General features: G+C 41.8%; 1 protein-coding gene across 2 annotated transcripts in view; it reads left to right on the forward strand.

Annotated features, from left to right (window-relative positions):
- Nucleotides 1–2,587: 2,587 nt before the first annotated feature.
- LOC130435488 (uncharacterized) overlaps nt 2,588–18,505 on the forward strand; it is a 35,307-nt gene continuing 19,389 nt past the window's right edge. For both annotated transcript variants that reach the window (XM_056766163.1, XM_056766164.1), the window contains exons 1-3: nt 2,588–2,848; nt 3,451–3,603; nt 17,946–18,094. In XM_056766163.1, the coding sequence (XP_056622141.1) occupies nt 2,675–2,848; nt 3,451–3,603; nt 17,946–18,094 (476 nt within the window). In that variant the 5' untranslated portion in view covers nt 2,588–2,674. The remainder of the gene's footprint in view (nt 2,849–3,450; nt 3,604–17,945; nt 18,095–18,505) is intronic.

Here is an 18,505-nt window from a genome sequence, read left to right on the forward strand (position 1 = left end):
ATTAATTTCTCTGCATCTGACAGTGACAGGATATGACGTAGTTTAGACATATTCTTAAAATGGAAAAATGCAATTTTGCAGGTGTTGGCGACATGGCTCCCAAAGACAGATTACAATCGAATACAACACCAAGATTCTTAGCTGACGACGAGGATTTTATGGAGCATCCGTGAATAGTTAAGCAGTATTCTTGGTTGTTACGTATGGCGTTTTTTGGTCCAGTAAGTAACACTTCTGTTTTGTCTGAGTTCAGTAGTAAAAAATTGTTACTCATCCAGTTTTTTAAATCAACTGTGCATTCCTTTATTCGATGGAACTGCTGGGTTTCATGTGGCTTCGAGGAAATATACAGTTGAGTATCATCAGCATAGCAGTGAAAGCTAATTCCGTGTCGCTTTATTATATCCCCTAGAGGTAGTATATATGATGCAAAGAGCAGAGGCCCTGAGACTGAGCTCTGTGGTACACCGTACTGGACTTGCGATCTGTGATTTGCGGGACACATCATTGTTTATTACTACAAATTGAAAACGGTCAGATAAATAAGACTTAAACCATTTCAATGCTATTCCATTAAAGCCGACGTACTTTACTAGTCTGTATGTATTTATAATTTGTAACTCTGATCAAAGCAGTCTCTGTACTGTGACATGCTCGTGTCACGGGCCGGGGTGGGGGCGGAACCCAAGTCGCACACCACCAGTACCAACCACCGCTCTCTTCCAGATGGCAGTCTTTCTGTTCCCACTGACAATCTCCTAGTCAGCCAGCTTGTATAGTCGTGCCCACTCGCTCCCTTCGCTCGTGTCTGTCACGTCCTGTTCCTCTCCCCCGAACACTCCGTTTTAGATCCTCTCAGCCCTGCTTTTATATCCATTCTAACAGGCCCGTCCTAATCGCCGACCTGGCGGACTCTAATTCGATGCAGCTACCGCAATTTCCCTTTATTTACTTTTCCGAGCGGCCATGACAATGTCGTTCGCCCGGAAGTATGCCCCCAGGGAAACACACGCTGTCATTTTTAGTTCCGCCTTCGGCACCCGGTGACACTCGAAATCCAGAATGGTATTCTTCATTAATGTCATTCCGTTGGAGGAAGGAGCATAACTGAGTTGAACATACTTTTTCAAGAACTTTAGATATAGACGGTAAATTCGATATAGGTCTGTAATTCCCTAGTTCTCTTCGGTCGGGTTTGGGTTTTTTGACAAGGGGCCTTATAACAGCCACCTTAAATGCTTTAGACACATGTCCTGATGTCAGAGATGAGTTAATAATACTAAGAAGAGGATCAATAATTTCCGGGAGCATTTCTTTCAGAAGTTTTGTAGGTATAGGGTCTAGCACGCATGTTGTTGATTTGAAATGTCTTCACTCCGCTGAACGATTTTTACATCATCCACATTTATACCGTAAAATAGTATTATATGTAAAGTAAGATTACGAAGGTGAGTGGGTCCTGACACATGTTGACTAACGCCCATGGAGTTAAGTGTGTCTTTGAAAGACATTCCCAAGGCATCTGTAACATTTTCTACATGGATGTTAAAGTCACCAACGACAAGGACCCTATCTGCGGCCAGTACTAGTTCTGATAAGAACCCACCAAATTCTTTAATAAAATCTGTGTGATGCCCTGGAGGCCTATATACAATAGCTAGAATAAATTTAAAAAATGTTTTGTACTTAGTATTAGCTGTTGATACTTGAAGTGCCATGACTTCAAAAGAATTGTATTTAAAATTAGACTTCTGAGAGGTGATAAAAGAATTATTGTGAAGTGCAGCGACACCTCCCCCTCTACCTTTTAGAGGGTGCTCGTGTTTATAGTAATAATCTTGGGGAACGGATTAATTTAGAGTGATATAATTTCATATGTATCATGTCTTATGTGGTATTAATAATTTCTGTGGTTCCAATTAATGTTGCTATGTAAACTACATCTGATGCAGCAGTCAACAGAGTACAACTCGTTTCGTTTATGGGACATGTTTCTTAGAGTCTGTCAAAACTTTTGTTGAGAGGGTAGGGTGGGCTATATGTAATAGTTTGTTACTAAACGAGGAAGACGATTATTATATAATTGCACAACACACAGTTAGCTGCTTCAAATAGGTAGACACCTGCCTGAATGCCATTAGAATAACAGATACATGAGCCCTCATTGTACAGTTATCCACACATGAGTAAAAGCAATAGTTTCTATCTGAACAGGCTTATGTATGCTGTAAATAAAACGTTCCTGTTTGTGCGTAATAAAAAGAGAATTTGTGCTGTATTTCTTGCAATGTGAGTTGATATGTTGTTTCCTAAAGCAGAGTTAGTGTTTTCATAAAACTCTCTCACACTTAAATCATTTTATTTAGCTCAGTTAATTGTAACAAAAATTACGTAACAGAGTGCTGATAAGATTGATTTTTAATTCAATAAAGATCAAATGTATTATATAAAATGTCGATGATAGTTGATATGTTGTGATAGCACACAAGTTCTGAGCATTGCCGTAATTGGCCTGCGGAAGGATCTTGGGTTGTGTTGATGTCGTTGCTATAGCAACAGACAAAGCGCCTCATTCTGCTGAGGAACTTCGGCGAATGCAGTTCGTATTTTTTATGCATTTAAACGGCATAATTTTTGAATAACGTCATAGTTTTATTTTATTTGGCAGCGTATAATGCGTAATGCGCGGTCCGCGTCGCGAGGTACCGGCAGTCACACAGCTGTGGGGCTGCTGCGCGCGCTCTGGAAAAGATACGAGCATCACTGCACGCAGACTGACAGCTGTCCATGCAAACTGCTTAAAGAAGACATTTTCCTGCAAATCGAAAAGCAACAGACTCTCAAAAAGGTACTATTGTGTAGGATGGGGATCCATGTAAAAGTTACAAGTTTCGAAGAAGTTAGAAAAAATGCAGGCAAATTTTATAGACTTCATAGCGATATCAACTTGAGCACATTTGAGCCACTTCTTCGCATGCGAATTCAACTCACAACCTCTAATACACATTCAGAAAACACTTATTCAACTCACAATGTGTGTAAAAGGTTTTAGGACCATAAAGAAATTCCCGCATTAAAGCATAATTTTCGTGATATTAATACACATTTCTTTCGTTTTACTTTTAAGAGATTTATAATTCTCAACACCGATTACAAAAATGTAAAGATTTCACTGCATTTCTTGAAGAGCTTGAATAGGCCAAACTTTTTTCCTCATCTTAAAAAAATAAATTATTTTCAGTTTGGTAGTAAGAGTTTGGGAAGTAGGGTGTGCTTTATTGTGATGAAAAGGCAAACACATAATTTCTTCCCTTGAATTTTGTAATAAATTGTGTCCAAGACTTGCTGTTGACAGATGAATGAGATTCACTCATTGAGATTCATGCTATATTTTCTTTAGTTATGCAAATATTTCTTTTTCTCCCTTTTTTGTGTCTTCTTCGCTTGTAGATTACACTGTCATTTCCAGATTACACACCATCAGACTCCGTTTTGCCAAGCCTCCAGCCCCTGTTAATGGCTTTACGAGACGAACGTTACACACATGTAGAGGAGTTAAACATCAGGAAACTGTCTCTAGAACAAAAAGACATAGTTGAGCTGGTGAGAATCTATACTTTTTTTGTCATAATTCAATCATTTACCATTGTTTATTAGACCTGTTGCATGAAGCAAGTTGACCAAACTCTAAGTTATAGAGACTGTTTGTTTGAGTTTGTAAATGAAGAGAATTTTCAATGATATTATCAAGTCTGATGTCAAGTTTAACCCATGAGCTTGTGCACATGATAGTGTGATGTTTGCAGTGAGCAGTGTTGGGTAAATTACACTGAAAAAGTAATTAATTACTAGTTACTTATTACATATTCAAAAGTGTAATTAGATTACTGTACAAATTACTCTCTCCAAAAAGTATTAAGTTACTTATTACTAATTGCTTTCTCTATCCTACATCAACCTTGATTAGTTAAGTGATTCAAGGATAAACATGAAATGAAACATGCTCTTTCAATTCAAACAAATTTATAATATAAACTACATAAAGTACTCTTATTTACTGACCAAAGTATAACAAATATGAGAATTGTACATTAAAGCATTAATTTTAAAGTTAGACTTTGAAATTTGATGCCAATTCCACTATTGCACACACATATATTACACAGAGTATTAATTTTAATTACATCAAAAGTAACTGTAATTAAATTACAGGAAAAATACGAGTAATCCCTTAAATTACAGTAACTAATAACTTAGTCCCAATACTGGCAGTGAGTAACAGCAAATCTTGTGAAACTTGGACAGAGTCTGAGCGATTTACTTCTCTCAATAGAATCAAAAAGATTTTATTCTTCACTGAAAATCATTGTCATTCAAAGTCATTCTTTTGAAACAAATTCATCAAACTTGATTTCCGGACACAGCAAAAACAAACATTGACATAAATCGCTGGTTAACCATAGTACAATTTACCAAATTAATGATGTAGTTACGACTGTTTCCGTAAACAATAGTAACTTTGTCTGAGATCAATCGTCTGAACCAAGTTGATGATGCTATAAAGGTAGTGGAGAAATTACGTCTACTAACAAATACGTTCAGCTCGAATTATGTCAAATTCTTGCTGTAAATAACATACAATGCATTTAAGGATTACTTTTGTTATTCAATTTTTTTATCTGTTATTTTACTTCAGGATATTCAATTCATTTATAAGTGTCCTCTTATATTATTCGACCCAGGGATTACCCAGGGTCCTAGAGAACGCAGGCCATGCACATGCACACTTTAAAAAAAACAGCTCTTCTATTTTCTTGGCAAACTAAAATATGTAAATTGATTTTGTATGTATTTAGAATGATGTATATGGAATGCACTGCATGTTGCTTGCTTACTTTCATCAAAAGCTTGATGCATGTAAGTCATGTCATAATAGCCTAATAAGGAACAATGCTTCTAAACACGCCTGTAGACCTTTAGACCTGTAGTTCCAACCATGCAACATTGCGATGCTGCTCGTGATTGATTGTTGAAACAATATAGTTTGGGGAAACAGTTAACTATGCTGGAACGGCGGAACTTATTGCGACCATAATTGCTAATGAAGCTTTTGGGAAACGCACCCGTTAGTTAGGTGTGCAGCATCAAAAGGATCTTCTTATTCTCTTTAAAAAACACAATGTGTTTCTTGTCTTTAATTTCATCTATAAACAGTAATCACTTGCCATTTTATCATAACACTGGATCAACTCAGCTTTTGAAAGAGTTTTGAATTACACAACTTATTTAGGTTCCAGAATTCCTAAATGTTTTTTCTGTCATCTTGGCATTTTGTTAGAAAAAATGTGTTCAACAACAAGCATCTGCTCTCCCTCCAGTTCAGGTCTTTCAGTCACTCACATATTTATTTCTCAGTGGAACAGTATCCCAAGCTATGATTTTTTTAAATGCAATTAAATACAGTATCTTCTATAAACCAGAGACAATGTTCATTTTGTTGCAAAAAGTTTGGCCACTTGTGAGATCCCAGGAGTATTACATTAAATATAAAAATAAGATCTAATTATCACCATGGCGGTGCCATTGGTAGTTAACTGTTGGGCTGTATTTCCATCTAGAACCGCAGTACTTTGGAGAACACAGCAGGTTGTTAAACCCATGAATCCAATCCAATTCCCAAGGATTGGATTACAAACGTTCCAGCACTAAGTGACTAGTTACTTCTGCAGGAATTTGAGATAAACTTGAGAAAACTGATACAACACCTTTTCATTTTACTGCAAATTACATATAAATTATACAGTACGTGGACCTGTCAACAACTTTTTTTAACTTTTTGTTTCAGGCAATTTAACACCATTGTTAACATGTTTTATGTTTAGGTAAGAACAAAAAAGTAAGATCATTCTAATAAATGATATCTAATTTCTAAATCAATAAATAAATGCAGTCTCCCGGTGAGCAGGCCAACACTGCCCTGCTGTGGAGAGTAACCCAAACTCGCATGATTGAACCAGGCTCAGCCAGGAGGGCCAGATCCCCTCTGATGTGTCATAGCTGCACTCAAACTGCTGACATGTGATTTATGTTTTAGCATTTAATACCAAATATTGTAACTTCAGCATTAATAAGACAAATAGTCCGTCTTTGCTCTTGGTTGGGGTTGTATTGGTCTGAGCTGGGATGGTCTGATGGTCATATTTCTCTTGGCTGGTGGTGGAATTGCCTTAGATGGAGCTGGGATGGTCAGTCAGTCTGCAGCTGTAGCTGGCGTAATCTCAAATTGGGGATGGGCATCTGTCGGTCGTCTGCACATGGTGGAACTTCTTCCTACCTCGGGATGGGCCTCCCGAGGCAGAGGCAGAAAGAGAATAAAGAGAATGATTAGTGTAGCTGCTGTTCATTAACTATGCATTAAGTGAAGGCTTGGCTGAAAAGATGTGTCTTTAATTTAGATTTAAATTGGGAGAGTGTGTCTGACCCTCGAATAGTATCAGGAAGGCTATTCCAGAGTTTAGGTTCTACGTACGAGAAAGCTTGACCCCCTTTGGTGGATTTAGTTATTCTAGGTTTATCAAAAGTCCTAAGTTTTGAGATCTTAGAGAGCGTGATGGGTTGTAATGGGATAAAAGCTTGGTTAAGTAAGTAGGGGCTAAACCGTTTAAGGCTTTGTAAGTAATTAAAATAATTTTAAAATCAATAAGTACTTAATAGGTAGCCAGTGAAGCGATGATAAAACTGGGGTTATGTGATCGTATTTTCTTGACCTAGTAAGAACTCTGGCAGCCGTATTCTGAACTAACTGTAGTTTGTTTATCGATGATACAGGACAACCACTAAGTAGAGCATTACAATAGTCAAGTCGTGAGGTCACAAATGCATGAATAAGCTTTTCTGCGTCAGCAACACATAAAATATTTTGTAATTTGGCAACATTTCTAAGAAGAAGGTGGAAGAAGACTGTTTTTGTGATATTTGAGATGTGATTTTTAAATGACAGGTTGCCTTCTAATATAACGCCTAGGTCTTTGTAGTGGAGTAGGCGGGGCGAGACCGTGGTTCGAGATCGGTGAGTTATTGTGAATGAGCGCCACCTGTGCGGACACCGGGCTCGAATCATGTAGGAGATTAGGAGCATATAAGAGAACGAGCAACTGGACCGTCGAAGAGAGAGGACCGGGCCCAAACATGTTTTACGTTTGTATTTGTATTTATGTTTGTGTCGCTGGGGGTCGGCCGTGAGTGGCCGCTGGCTGTTGTTATTTATATTAAATCTTTATTTTAAATATCTGCCGGTTCCCGCCTCCTTCCTTCTCTACTTTGAATTTTGTTACAGTCTTTAACTGTATTTGTTGGAGTTACAGTGCAGCTTTCAATTTGCAGGTTGTATTCAGAGATATTCTGTTTACGTGATTTTGGTGCTATAAGTAATATTTCTGTTTTCCTAGAGTTTAAAAGGAGGAAATTACTAGTCATCAAATGTTTTATGTCTTCGATGCACTCTGCCAGTTTGGATAGCTTAAAGGAATCACCTGGTCTTGATGAGATATATAGGTGAGTATCATCTGCGTAACAGTGGAAGCTAATTCCATGTTTTCTAATAATGTTGCCGAGGGGCAGCATGTATATGGAGAAAAGCAAGGGTCCTAAAACCGATCCCTGAGGTAATTCATAATTTACTTGCGTAAGATTTGACGATATCCCATTTAAATGGACATATTGATATCTGTCTGTTAAGTAAGACCTGAACCATTGTAGTGCCTGTCCCTGAATACCGTTATAATTGTGTAAACGATCTACTAGTATTTTATGGTCTACAGTATCGAAAGCAGCACTAAGGTCAAGCAGGACTAAGAGTGAGATGTTACCTTTATCTGATGTAATAAGAAGGTCATTTGTAATTCTAACGAGCGCACTTTCAGTGCTATGATGCAGTCTAGAGCCAGACTGAAACTTTTCGTGCATGTCATTATTTTGTAGGAAGGTACACAGTTGAGTTGACACTACTTTTTCTACTATTTTAGACAAGTACGGGAGATTTGAAATCGGTCTATAGCTTCCAAGTTCATTGGGGTCTAAGTTTGGTTTTTTGATAAGAGATTTAATTACAGCCAGCTTAAAGGGTCCTGGGACATGGCCTAGATTAATTGACGAGTTGATAATGTTATAAATGGGCTAAATTGCAACAGGTAGTAACTCTTTTAATAAAGTAGTCGGAATGGGGTCTAATAAGCATGTTGTCGGTTTGGACGGTTAAATTAAATCTTCCTGATTTGAGCGTTAGTCAACATGTGTCAGGACCCACTCACCTTCGTAATCATACTTTAGATTTAATACTATCTTACGGTATAAATGTGGACGATAAATGTGGACGATGGCTGCAAATCAAACTCCTTGTTACAAATATGGTAGAATGATTACTTCAAATACCAAAGATGCGTTTCTCAATAATCTGCCTGAATTGTCTCAATTCTCTAGCATGAGTAAAAACGTTGAAGATCTTGACATTACTATTGAAAAATGTAACTCCACCTTCTCGGAAACATTAGACACAGTTGCTCCTCTACGTTTAAAGAAGATTAAAAATGGCAGCCCAACACTGTTGTATAATGAACACACTCAGGCTATAAAGAAAGCGACCTGGAAAATGGAGCGGAACTTTAAGAAAACTAATTTAGACGTATTTCGTATGGTGGAAGGATAGTACTCGAAAATACCGGAATACCATAAAAACGTCTAGATCCGCCTACTTTATAGAATAGAAGAAAACCAACACAGTGGCTAAATTAACAAACAAAAAAATTTTCAGCCACATCAGATTCTGATTATCAGCATAACAGTGATAAATTTATGAACTACTTCACTAGTAAAATCCAAGATATTAGAGAAAACATTATAACAATGCAACCAGAAGTGAAACACGCTGAACGAACTAACTACAGCACCCCTAAGGAGAAATCACAATTATTTTCTACCGTAGATGACGATGAACTGTCTAAAGTCATTAGATCATCTAAATCAACAACATGCATGCTAGATCCTATACCTACAAAACTACTGAAATAAATGCTCCCAGAACTTAAAGATCCTCTTCTTAGTATTATTATCTCATCTCTGACATAAGGACATGTGCCTAAAGCATTTAAGGTGGCTGTTATAAGGCCCCTTGTCAAAGAACCCAAACTCGACCCTAGAGAACTAGGGAATTACAGGCCTATATCGAATTTACCTTTTATATCTAAGGTTCTGGAAAAAGTAATTTCAACTCAATTATGCTCCTTCCTCCAAAGGAATGACATTAATGAAGAATTCCAGTCTGGATTTCGAGCGTGTCACAGTACAGAGACCGCTTTGATCAGAGTTACAAATGATCTGCTTTTTGCGTCTGACCGTGGCTGTATTTCGTTATTGGTGCTGCTAGACCTTAGTGCTGCATTTGACACCATTGACCACAGCATACTCCTACATAGACTCGAAAATTAACGGAATAGCATTGAAATAGTTTGAGTCTTATTTATCCGACCGTTTTCAATTTGTTGCAATAAACAATGAGGTGTCCCGCAAATCGCAAGTCCAGAATGGTGAACCAAAGGGCTCAGTCTTACGGCCTCTGCTCTTCGCATTATACATGCTACCTCTAGGAGATACTGTATAATAAAGCGACACAGAATTAGCTTTCACTGTTATGATGATGATACTCAACTTTATATTTCCTCGAAGCCTCATGAAACCCAGCAGTTCGATCGAATAAAGGAATGCATAGTCGATTTAAAAAACTGGATAAGTAAAATTTTTTTACTACTGAACTCAGACAAAACAGAAGTGTTACTTACTGGACCGAAAACCGCCATACGTAACAACCAAGAATACTGCTTAACTACTGACGGATGCTCCATAAAATCCTCGTCGTCAGCTAAGATTCTTGGCGTTGTATTCAATAGTACTCTGTCATTTGAGAGCCATGTCACCATCACCAAATTGCATTTTTCCATTTTAAGAATATATCTAAACTACGTCATATGCTGTCACTGTCAGATGCAGAGAAATTAATTCATGCATTCATGACACCAAGACTAGATTACTGTAATGCACTATTAGGTGGTTGCCCTGCAGGCCTATTACAAAAACTCCAACTGGTTCAAAACGCAGCAGCTCGAGTTCTTACACGTACAAAAAAGTATGAGCATATAACCCAGGTTCCCTTTCTGTCGGTCTCTCGACGTTGTGTCGAGAACGACAGATGGGGTTCGCCCTATCTGTCGTTCTCGACACAACGTCTCGTTCCCTCCATCAGGGAACTGAGGTTACATACGTAACCAAGACGTTCCCTTTCTGTCGGTCTCTCGACGTTGTGTTGAGAACGACAGATAGGGCGAACCCCATCTGTCGTTCTCGACACAACGTCTCGTTCCCTCCATCAGGGAACTGAGGTTACATACGTAACCAAGACGTTTTGTTAGCCTTGCACTGGTTACCTATAAGATTAGATTAGATTCAACTTTATTGTCATTACACATATACAAGTACAGTGTAACGAAATGTAGTTTAGGTCTAACCAGAAGTGCAATTAGCAAGTGCAGGATATACAGTGTGAATAAATACAGATTACAATATTAGGAAAATACTATACAATGGCCATGTACTATGAAAATATGACAGTCGGTATGTACTATGAACAATATAGACAGAAGGCTATATACTGTGAACATTAATGTACAGGTGGTTATGAACAGATAACAATATAGACTATACAATAGTGCAAGTGATTTGAGTGTGCATTAGTTACAGACATTAGCTATTAAAGTTACAGTGCAGTAGATGAGTTGATGCGGTTATTAAAGGTACAGTGCAGTTAGTCTAGATTTATAAGATCTATAAAGCATCGCATTAACTTTAAGATCTTGCTTATTACCTATAAAGCCCTACATGGTCTAGCGCCGCAGTATTTGAGTTATTTTCTATTGAATTACAGTCCTCCACGTGCATTACGCTCTCAGGTGTCCTGTCAGTTGGTAATACCTAGAATTTCAAAATCAAGTGCAGGTGGTAGATCCTTTTCTTATCTAGCGCCTAAACTTTGGAATATTCTTCCCTGCACTGTCGGGGAGGCGGACACACTCTGTCAGTTTAAATCTAGACTAAAGACGCATCTTGTTAATCTTACATACATTACACTTCCATAATATTTAATCCTCAGAGGATGTAGGCTGCATTATTTAGGAACCAGGAACACATCCAACAACAAATGATGTACTGTTGCATCAAAGAGTGCAGAACAGTACTCTACTCTCAGCCAGTCTCGTCTCTTTGTTCCAAGGTTACCGCAGGATGCAGCTCATGCCCAGACCTGATGGCAGAGCTGAGAATGAGAAGTGGTGACCTGACAAGAGCTGAGATGATAGAGCTGGATAAAGGACGCGGCCAATTGACACGATTTCACTACAAAATTTCATATGCTATTAGATTGTTAATGATAATCTTAAATCTATTATTGATCTTATTAGTTAGTTTATTTATTTTTTATTTAGCGTTGTTGTGCAAGCACTGTTGAGCTTGTGCATAGGCAGCAGCTTTTGCCAGAGGGGAGCTGGAATCCCCTGGTTGGTCCTGGGTTCTCCTAAGGGTTTTTTTCTCGATTGGACTTTTGGGTTCCTCACCACCGTTTGCATATTGTTTTGCACTATTTGCCTGGACGGGGGGGCTGCTTTAGAATTCAGAAGTTTTACATAATTAATATTGCATATAGGAATTTATAGTGCGTTTAATTTTTGACCTGTGGTTCTCTCTCCTTTATCTCAAATGTGTGCTTTTACTGTGCATGTGTGCGAGTGTGTTTGCGTGTGTGCGTCTATGTCAATGTGTATAAGTATGTATGCATATTGTGTGTGTGGAGAATTTGTATGTCTGTCTTTTGTGTTTTCACCTTTTTCTTGTTTTTACATGTATATGCCTTTAGTTGTTTTTCTTGTATTCAATGTGACTCATGTACAGCTGCTTTGTAACAATGAAAATTGTAAAAAGCGTGATATAAATAAAGTTGAGTTGAGGTAGTTGAAATACATTTTATTTGTATTTTAGTTAACTGAAAAATATTTCACTCAACTCAACTCAACTCAACTTTATTTATATAGCGCTTTTTACAATTTTCATTGTTACAAAGCAGCTGTACATGAGACACATTTAATACAAGTATGAATTCTAAAGCAGCCCCCCCCGGCCAGGCAGATAGTGCAAAACAATATGCAAACGGTGGTGAGGAACCCAAAACTCCCATCGAGAAAAAAAACCTCAGGGGAACCCAGGTTCACCAGATGTTTCAGTGTATTGTACAGTAAATATTCTTGCTGTTCATCATCTCCCTTGCTTACTCCAGCTTTAATCCTTCTTCATTGTAAAAAAACATGACATTTTACAGATTTTTTTGTTAATTTATTTTCCACGTAAAATGTTAAATCATAGAATTTTATTTTTTTCTTACTATATTTTTTTATGTAATTTTTTAAAATATGGTAAAAACCATAAAATTACAGATAAAGACAGCAAGTTACAAGGGAAAAAATGTTTTACAGTACAAACTTCTTATATTTTAAAATAAAATATTATGATTAATTAATTTGATTAGAAATGATAATAATCACATCAGATTACCTAAACCAAATAAAAAACGAAAAGAAGTAGAATAGGGTTGTGTTAATATTGCTTTTTATTGTAAAATGAAGGTAGCTTAAAGGGGATTCATATTTTTAGTTTCCTTTACTACAACTCCAACTATAATTTAACACAAAAATATGCAGAAAAACATAATGATAGCTGAATCTAGATAAGTAGAAGCTGTTAAGTTACCTTCTGCAACTAATTTTTAAGCAATTTGGCAAAAACGACTTATTTGATCAAATTGTTATTTTTTAAGAGCTTATATTCACAAGTTTGCAAACTTTGCATTACACACCTTACCCGACCTTCTTTTTGTTTAAAAGAAATGACGCATGTATGGTAACCACTGAGTTGTCATGGAAGAGCACCTTTGACAATGAAAAATCTTTCGACACACCTATTACTACGACAGTTTTTTTCTGAAATACGGTCAAAAACTATAAAGTATAGAAATAGAAAACCACATTCCATTCCATTTTCTACCGCTTATCCGAACTACCTCGGGTCACGGGGAGCCTGTGCCTATCTCAGGAGTCATCGGGCATCAAGGCAGGATACACCCTGGATGGAGTGAGAAAACCACATTTACAAGGAAAAGTGGGAAAACAATTAAAAATATATATATCCGTATATCCTATAATTCTACAGGGGAAAAAAATATCTTACGGTATGTTTCTGGTTCATTTTCTGTTGGTCTCTCGACGTTGTATCGAGAACGACAGATGGGGTTCGCCCTTGAGAACCAATCAACTGTGATTACTATAGAAAAGGCCAATGAAATTTGGCGAATGAAATTTGGCGAATGAAATTTGGCGAATTAAATTTGGCGAATTAAATTTGCATGCCGGGCTCCGCCCCTGGATATCCGGTATAAAAGGAAGCCGGCGTGCAGCATTCACTTACCGTTTTGTTCTTCAGAGCCTTCGCTCATGACTACGAACAGAACGAATTCAATGAATTCTTCTTCTATTACTTTGCCGGATCTACGACGTGTTGCAGCGGATCGTCCCTACCAGCAGCGACCTTCCCCTGGGCGTCTCGCCGGTTCCGGAGGTGTTAGAGATTTTTTCTAAAAAAGTCCTTTTCAGGACTGACTGAGCAATCTCCAGCGCGGCATGTCCCGCTGTTCTCTTGGGTGCGGCACCCTCATCGAGGAGGGGGATGGACACGATCGCTACCAGCCACCATTTCGTCTGCTACCTGGGCTGTGACATCTGTGGCTACGGCCCTGATGACCACCCACGTAGCAGCGATAGTGATATGGGGAACTCTGCCAACGTAAACCCGCCAGCCAAGTGCTCACGGGCCGATTGCACCCCGATTCGCTCTTCTAAACGTTCCCAAACCGGCGGTGGCATACCGTCCGGATCCTCACGCACACACTCGGAAACGATGTGTGACGTAGATGAGATGTGACGCAGCATCGCTCCACCCCCAGTGGTCGAGTTCAGAAGGAAGCAGAAGTGATGTCATCCGTGATAACCCGGGGATACCTTGTGCAGAAGAGTGACAACCAGGAAGTCCGCTTTCTTGATGCACCCATCTCACAGGGTGGGTTGTTGGTAACACCATCGAGTACTGCGCTCAGCAGTTTTTGACGGTGAAGCAGACAGTGGTAATTACCCAAATTTTTTCACGCCCCGACTCGGCCGCCTACAGGCCTCCGAGATCTCACGTGACGTCTGCTTCCCTGCAACCCAGGACCCTCTCGAGAAGGGACACTGACGGGAAAAACATCGGGCCCGAACCTTCACAGCCACGGCTCTGATCGGTCGGTACGGGACGACTCCTGCCTCGTCACCAAAGCCGGGCCCTTTTCAGGGCTTGGGGCCCACTTCCTCGCAGAGTTTTCTGTTCTCCCCGGGTGTACTTGCAGCCTATCGCACACTCCACTGGACTGTGCACGGCAAACCGACCTCACACCCTGGCGAGGCGTGAGGTCGTACACATACGACAGCTGTCACCACTCTCAAACCGACAGTGCGTGCCATCGTCCTGCCAGGCAGGTAAAAAGGTGGAGCCAACCTTCACTCTAGAGACCCCCGCGACATGGTTAGCTCCACCAGCCGACGAACCCTCCCGTGAGAATGATGAAGTAGACCGTCCCCTTGGCCACCCTGTCACAGTCCCTGGGAGCTTGAGAGCTGCCCATACTGTCTCGCTGGCAAATGAGGGCGGTCCGTCTTGGTTACTCGATCCAGTTCGCCAGAGACTCTCCCAAGTTTCGGGGCATCATCTCTCCCTCTGTCAGAGGGAGGGACGCCTCCGTACTTCGGGTAGAGGTCACCACCCTTCTGGCCAAACAGGCATCGAGTTCGTCCCTCAAAACGAAGATGTTCAGTGGGTCACGACCGGCACTTCACCGTTCCCAAGAAAGACGGCGGGTTGCCCCCAAAGGTCTGCGTACCCTGAACAGAGCACCTTCACAAGCTGCCATTCAGGGTACTCACACAGAGGTGCGTCCTGACATCTATCAGGTGTCAGGATTTGTTTGTGGCAATCGACCTGAAGGACGCTTACTTTCATGTTCCCACGGTTCGCATGCGAGAGGCGGGCATATCAGTACAGAGTCCTCCCTTTCGGTCTGTCCCTGTCTCCGCTGTCTTCACGAAGATCGTGGAAACCGCAAGCGGGTACTAAACTATCTCAGCAACTGGCCTATCTTGGCACACTTGTGAGATGTGTTATGTACACAAAGGGACCTGGTGCTCCGGCACCTAGATCAATTGGGACTCCAGGTCAACCAAGAGAGGGGCAAGCTCTCCCCAGTGCAGAGCATCCTCTCTCTCGGTATGGAACTCAACTCTGTCACCATGTCGGCGCACCTGTCTGCAGTATGCGCCCAACCAGTGTTGAACTGTCTGAAATGAACATTTTAGGCAGACAGCGGTCCCCCTGAAATAATTCAAAGACTCCTGGGACACATGGCGTCCTCACGGGTTAATACCCCTCGGGTTGATGCACATGAGACCTCTCCAAAACTGGTTTCAGAGTCGAGTTCCGAGGAGAGCGTGGCACACCGGCAGCAGGGACATGGTGATGACGCCCTGCTTCCGACGCACCATAACCCCTAGTCTTCCATGACATTTTCGACGGACTCAGGTCCCTCTGGGCAGGTAATGAGACAGGTCGTGGTGATGACTGATGTCTCCCTGCAGGGGTGCGGTGCAGTGTGTAACGGGCACGCAGGCGGGGCGTTGGACGAATATCATTTGCCAAGGGTTGTGGGCTTTGCTACTTGCACTGAGCAGGCTACGGCCTCTCGTGCGAGACAAGCACGTGGTGGTCCAAGGACAGCACTACAGCTGTAGTGTACACAGATCGTAAGGGTGGCGTTCGCTCACAGCAGCTAACACAACTTGTTCTTCCGCCCCGGGATGGGCGGAAGCACACCTTCCCCCCCCAGGAGCCTCCTTGCACAGACGCTCCTTGCACACCACACCGGTCTAACCGCACTTGGCTTCAGAGCTGATGCTGTGGACAGCGACTCCCCCTGAACCATTCCCCTGACAGAGGACCTGCTCTATCAGGGGAGGGACACGTTCTGTCATCCCAGATCAGACCTCTGGAACACCCATGTCTGGTCTCTAGACGGGACGAGAAGATCCTGAGATGGCTTCTCCCCCTCTATGGAAACTCTAACGTTATCTTGAGACCCAGGCCCGGATGCGTGCCCAAGAAGTTCCCACTACTCCCTCCGGGGCCAAGTGGTGAACTTGCAGGCGCTCCCCATAGGGGAGGAAGACCCAACCCGATCAGTGTTGTGTCCAGGACGCTCTGAAGCTCTGACCAGCTCCGTGTCTGTCGGAGGACAGCACAAGGGAAAGGCTGTCTCCAAACAGAGGCTGGCGCACTGGGTCGTGGACGCCGTTACGACGGCATTCTGATCTCAGAATCTCCCATGCCCTTTGGCAGCGAGGGCTCACTCCACACGGAGTTTAGCCACCTCCTGGGCCCTGGCCAGAAGCGCCTCTCTAGCAGACATCTGTAGAGCTGCGGGTTGGGCTACGCCCAAACACCTTCGCAAGGGTTAACAACCTTCGTGTAAACCCGGTGTCAGCCCACGTCCTGCGTGGCGACATGTAGGACTGGCATCCGGGGGGGCGTATGCCTCCGAAAGCACCGTTCCACCCTCTAACAGGTTGGGTCAGTGTGCAATCTACCTTTTCTTCTTACCCAAACACATGGCTAGAAACTGGTACCTCTCCAACCTCCCTTCTTACCCAGACACTAGTTAAGAATAGGCATTCCATCCATCACTAAGCATGCACCCCCTTGGGGGCTGGCTTGGCAGAGCAGCCTTCCCCCTTAGGCCGGGATACCATGTGAGCTATCACAGAGAGCTCTAACCGGACCTAGTGCTACCGGACGTCTGTAACACCCCCTCCGTGGGCTGTTCCGTCTGATGTATCCTCATGAGAATGGTTCCCACTCCTGGTAACCCATGAGCTTCCCCAGGTGGACCTCCACCTCACGGTTAACTACCCAGTCTGCACGTTCCATGCGTTCTCCTCCAAGGACGAGACCATACCTATATCCACCATATTCCTCCCCACGGGTAGGAGGTGGCCTCTGCAGCGCTTCTCTGATTAAGAGTTGCGCTCACCCGGTGTAAACCTAAGCCGGACGGCCTCTCGCCAGTAGAGAGCTAAGGCCCTGTCCGTGAAAGGTTACCGGTCAAGGCTGTACCCATCTCTCTCCAAGAAAGCTCTGGAACCCCCCGACCACCACACTGGAAGGTTACAGTTTCGCGAAAGCATCGAGCTGACACGCCCAGGCTTGTTATCGTTGCTTCGCTACAGATTGTGAGGCGATACAGCGTTGTGGCATTTTCCATAGGCAACCCCATCTGTCGTTCTAGACACAACGTCTGCTGCAGTCGTGAGAGGCTCTTAGGCTCTTCAGAACAAAAGGTAAGTGAATGCTGCATGCCGGCTTCCTTTTATACCGGATATCCGGGGGCGGAGCCCGGCATGCAAATTTCATTCGCCAAATTTCATTGGCCTTTTCTATAGTAGTCAGAGTTGATTGGTTCTCAAGGGCGAACCCCATCTCTCGACACAACGTCTCGTTCCCTCCATCAGGGAAGTGAGGTTACATACGTAACCAAGACGTTTTCCAATTTACAGAAACAAAGTTTTTTACAGTGTAGAAGCATGGCCTTGTAAACTAACAGTACTGTTTAGCATGTTGACAAAATTCTATATGCTCTCCTACTTGTTGTCGCTTTGGATAAAATCATCTGCCAAATGAATAAATGTAAATGTACAGTATGTGTGTTGTTTTAACAGTGTCTTCTGTTGGAGAGGGGGGGAAGAACAGTATATCCCATCAGATTACTGGAGCTCGTCGATTGTAAACACAGTGACTGGTATCTGGAAAGACTCGGAAAGGCCGTGAAGAGCAGCTTTATCACCACACTCTGCCTGGACTACACACAGTGAGTGAACAAGTGATTTACTGATCAAGTGTATGAAAGCATTGAAACATAGGAAGATTGTATGTGTATATTGTTTATGTATAAGAATATTGTAACCAAGTGTATGCCAGTTATCAGACTTAACATGTTATTGGGTGACGGTTTTGGTAAGGTGTCTGATTGGGGCAACTATGGGATTTTTTCGCCCCTGCAGAACCGAAAATAGAAAGGAGTCTAGGATAGCAATAGGTGTGCTCCATTGGTTTTAGAACATGGCCACATGTTTTTAACTGCTGTGTAAAACAAATATCTTTCTGCTGATTATATTGTTTCTCGCCGTGTTTTCTCCTGTAACTTCTCAAGAGGGACTGTTCTCTCCGACACAACACTGAAGTGATCTCCAACGCTGATCTGAAGATCAAAGGTCATGAA

The sequence above is a fragment of the Triplophysa dalaica genome, chromosome 14 (genome assembly GCF_015846415.1).
Source record: "Triplophysa dalaica isolate WHDGS20190420 chromosome 14, ASM1584641v1, whole genome shotgun sequence".
In the NCBI taxonomy this organism is placed as follows: domain Eukaryota; kingdom Metazoa; phylum Chordata; class Actinopteri; order Cypriniformes; family Nemacheilidae; genus Triplophysa; species Triplophysa dalaica.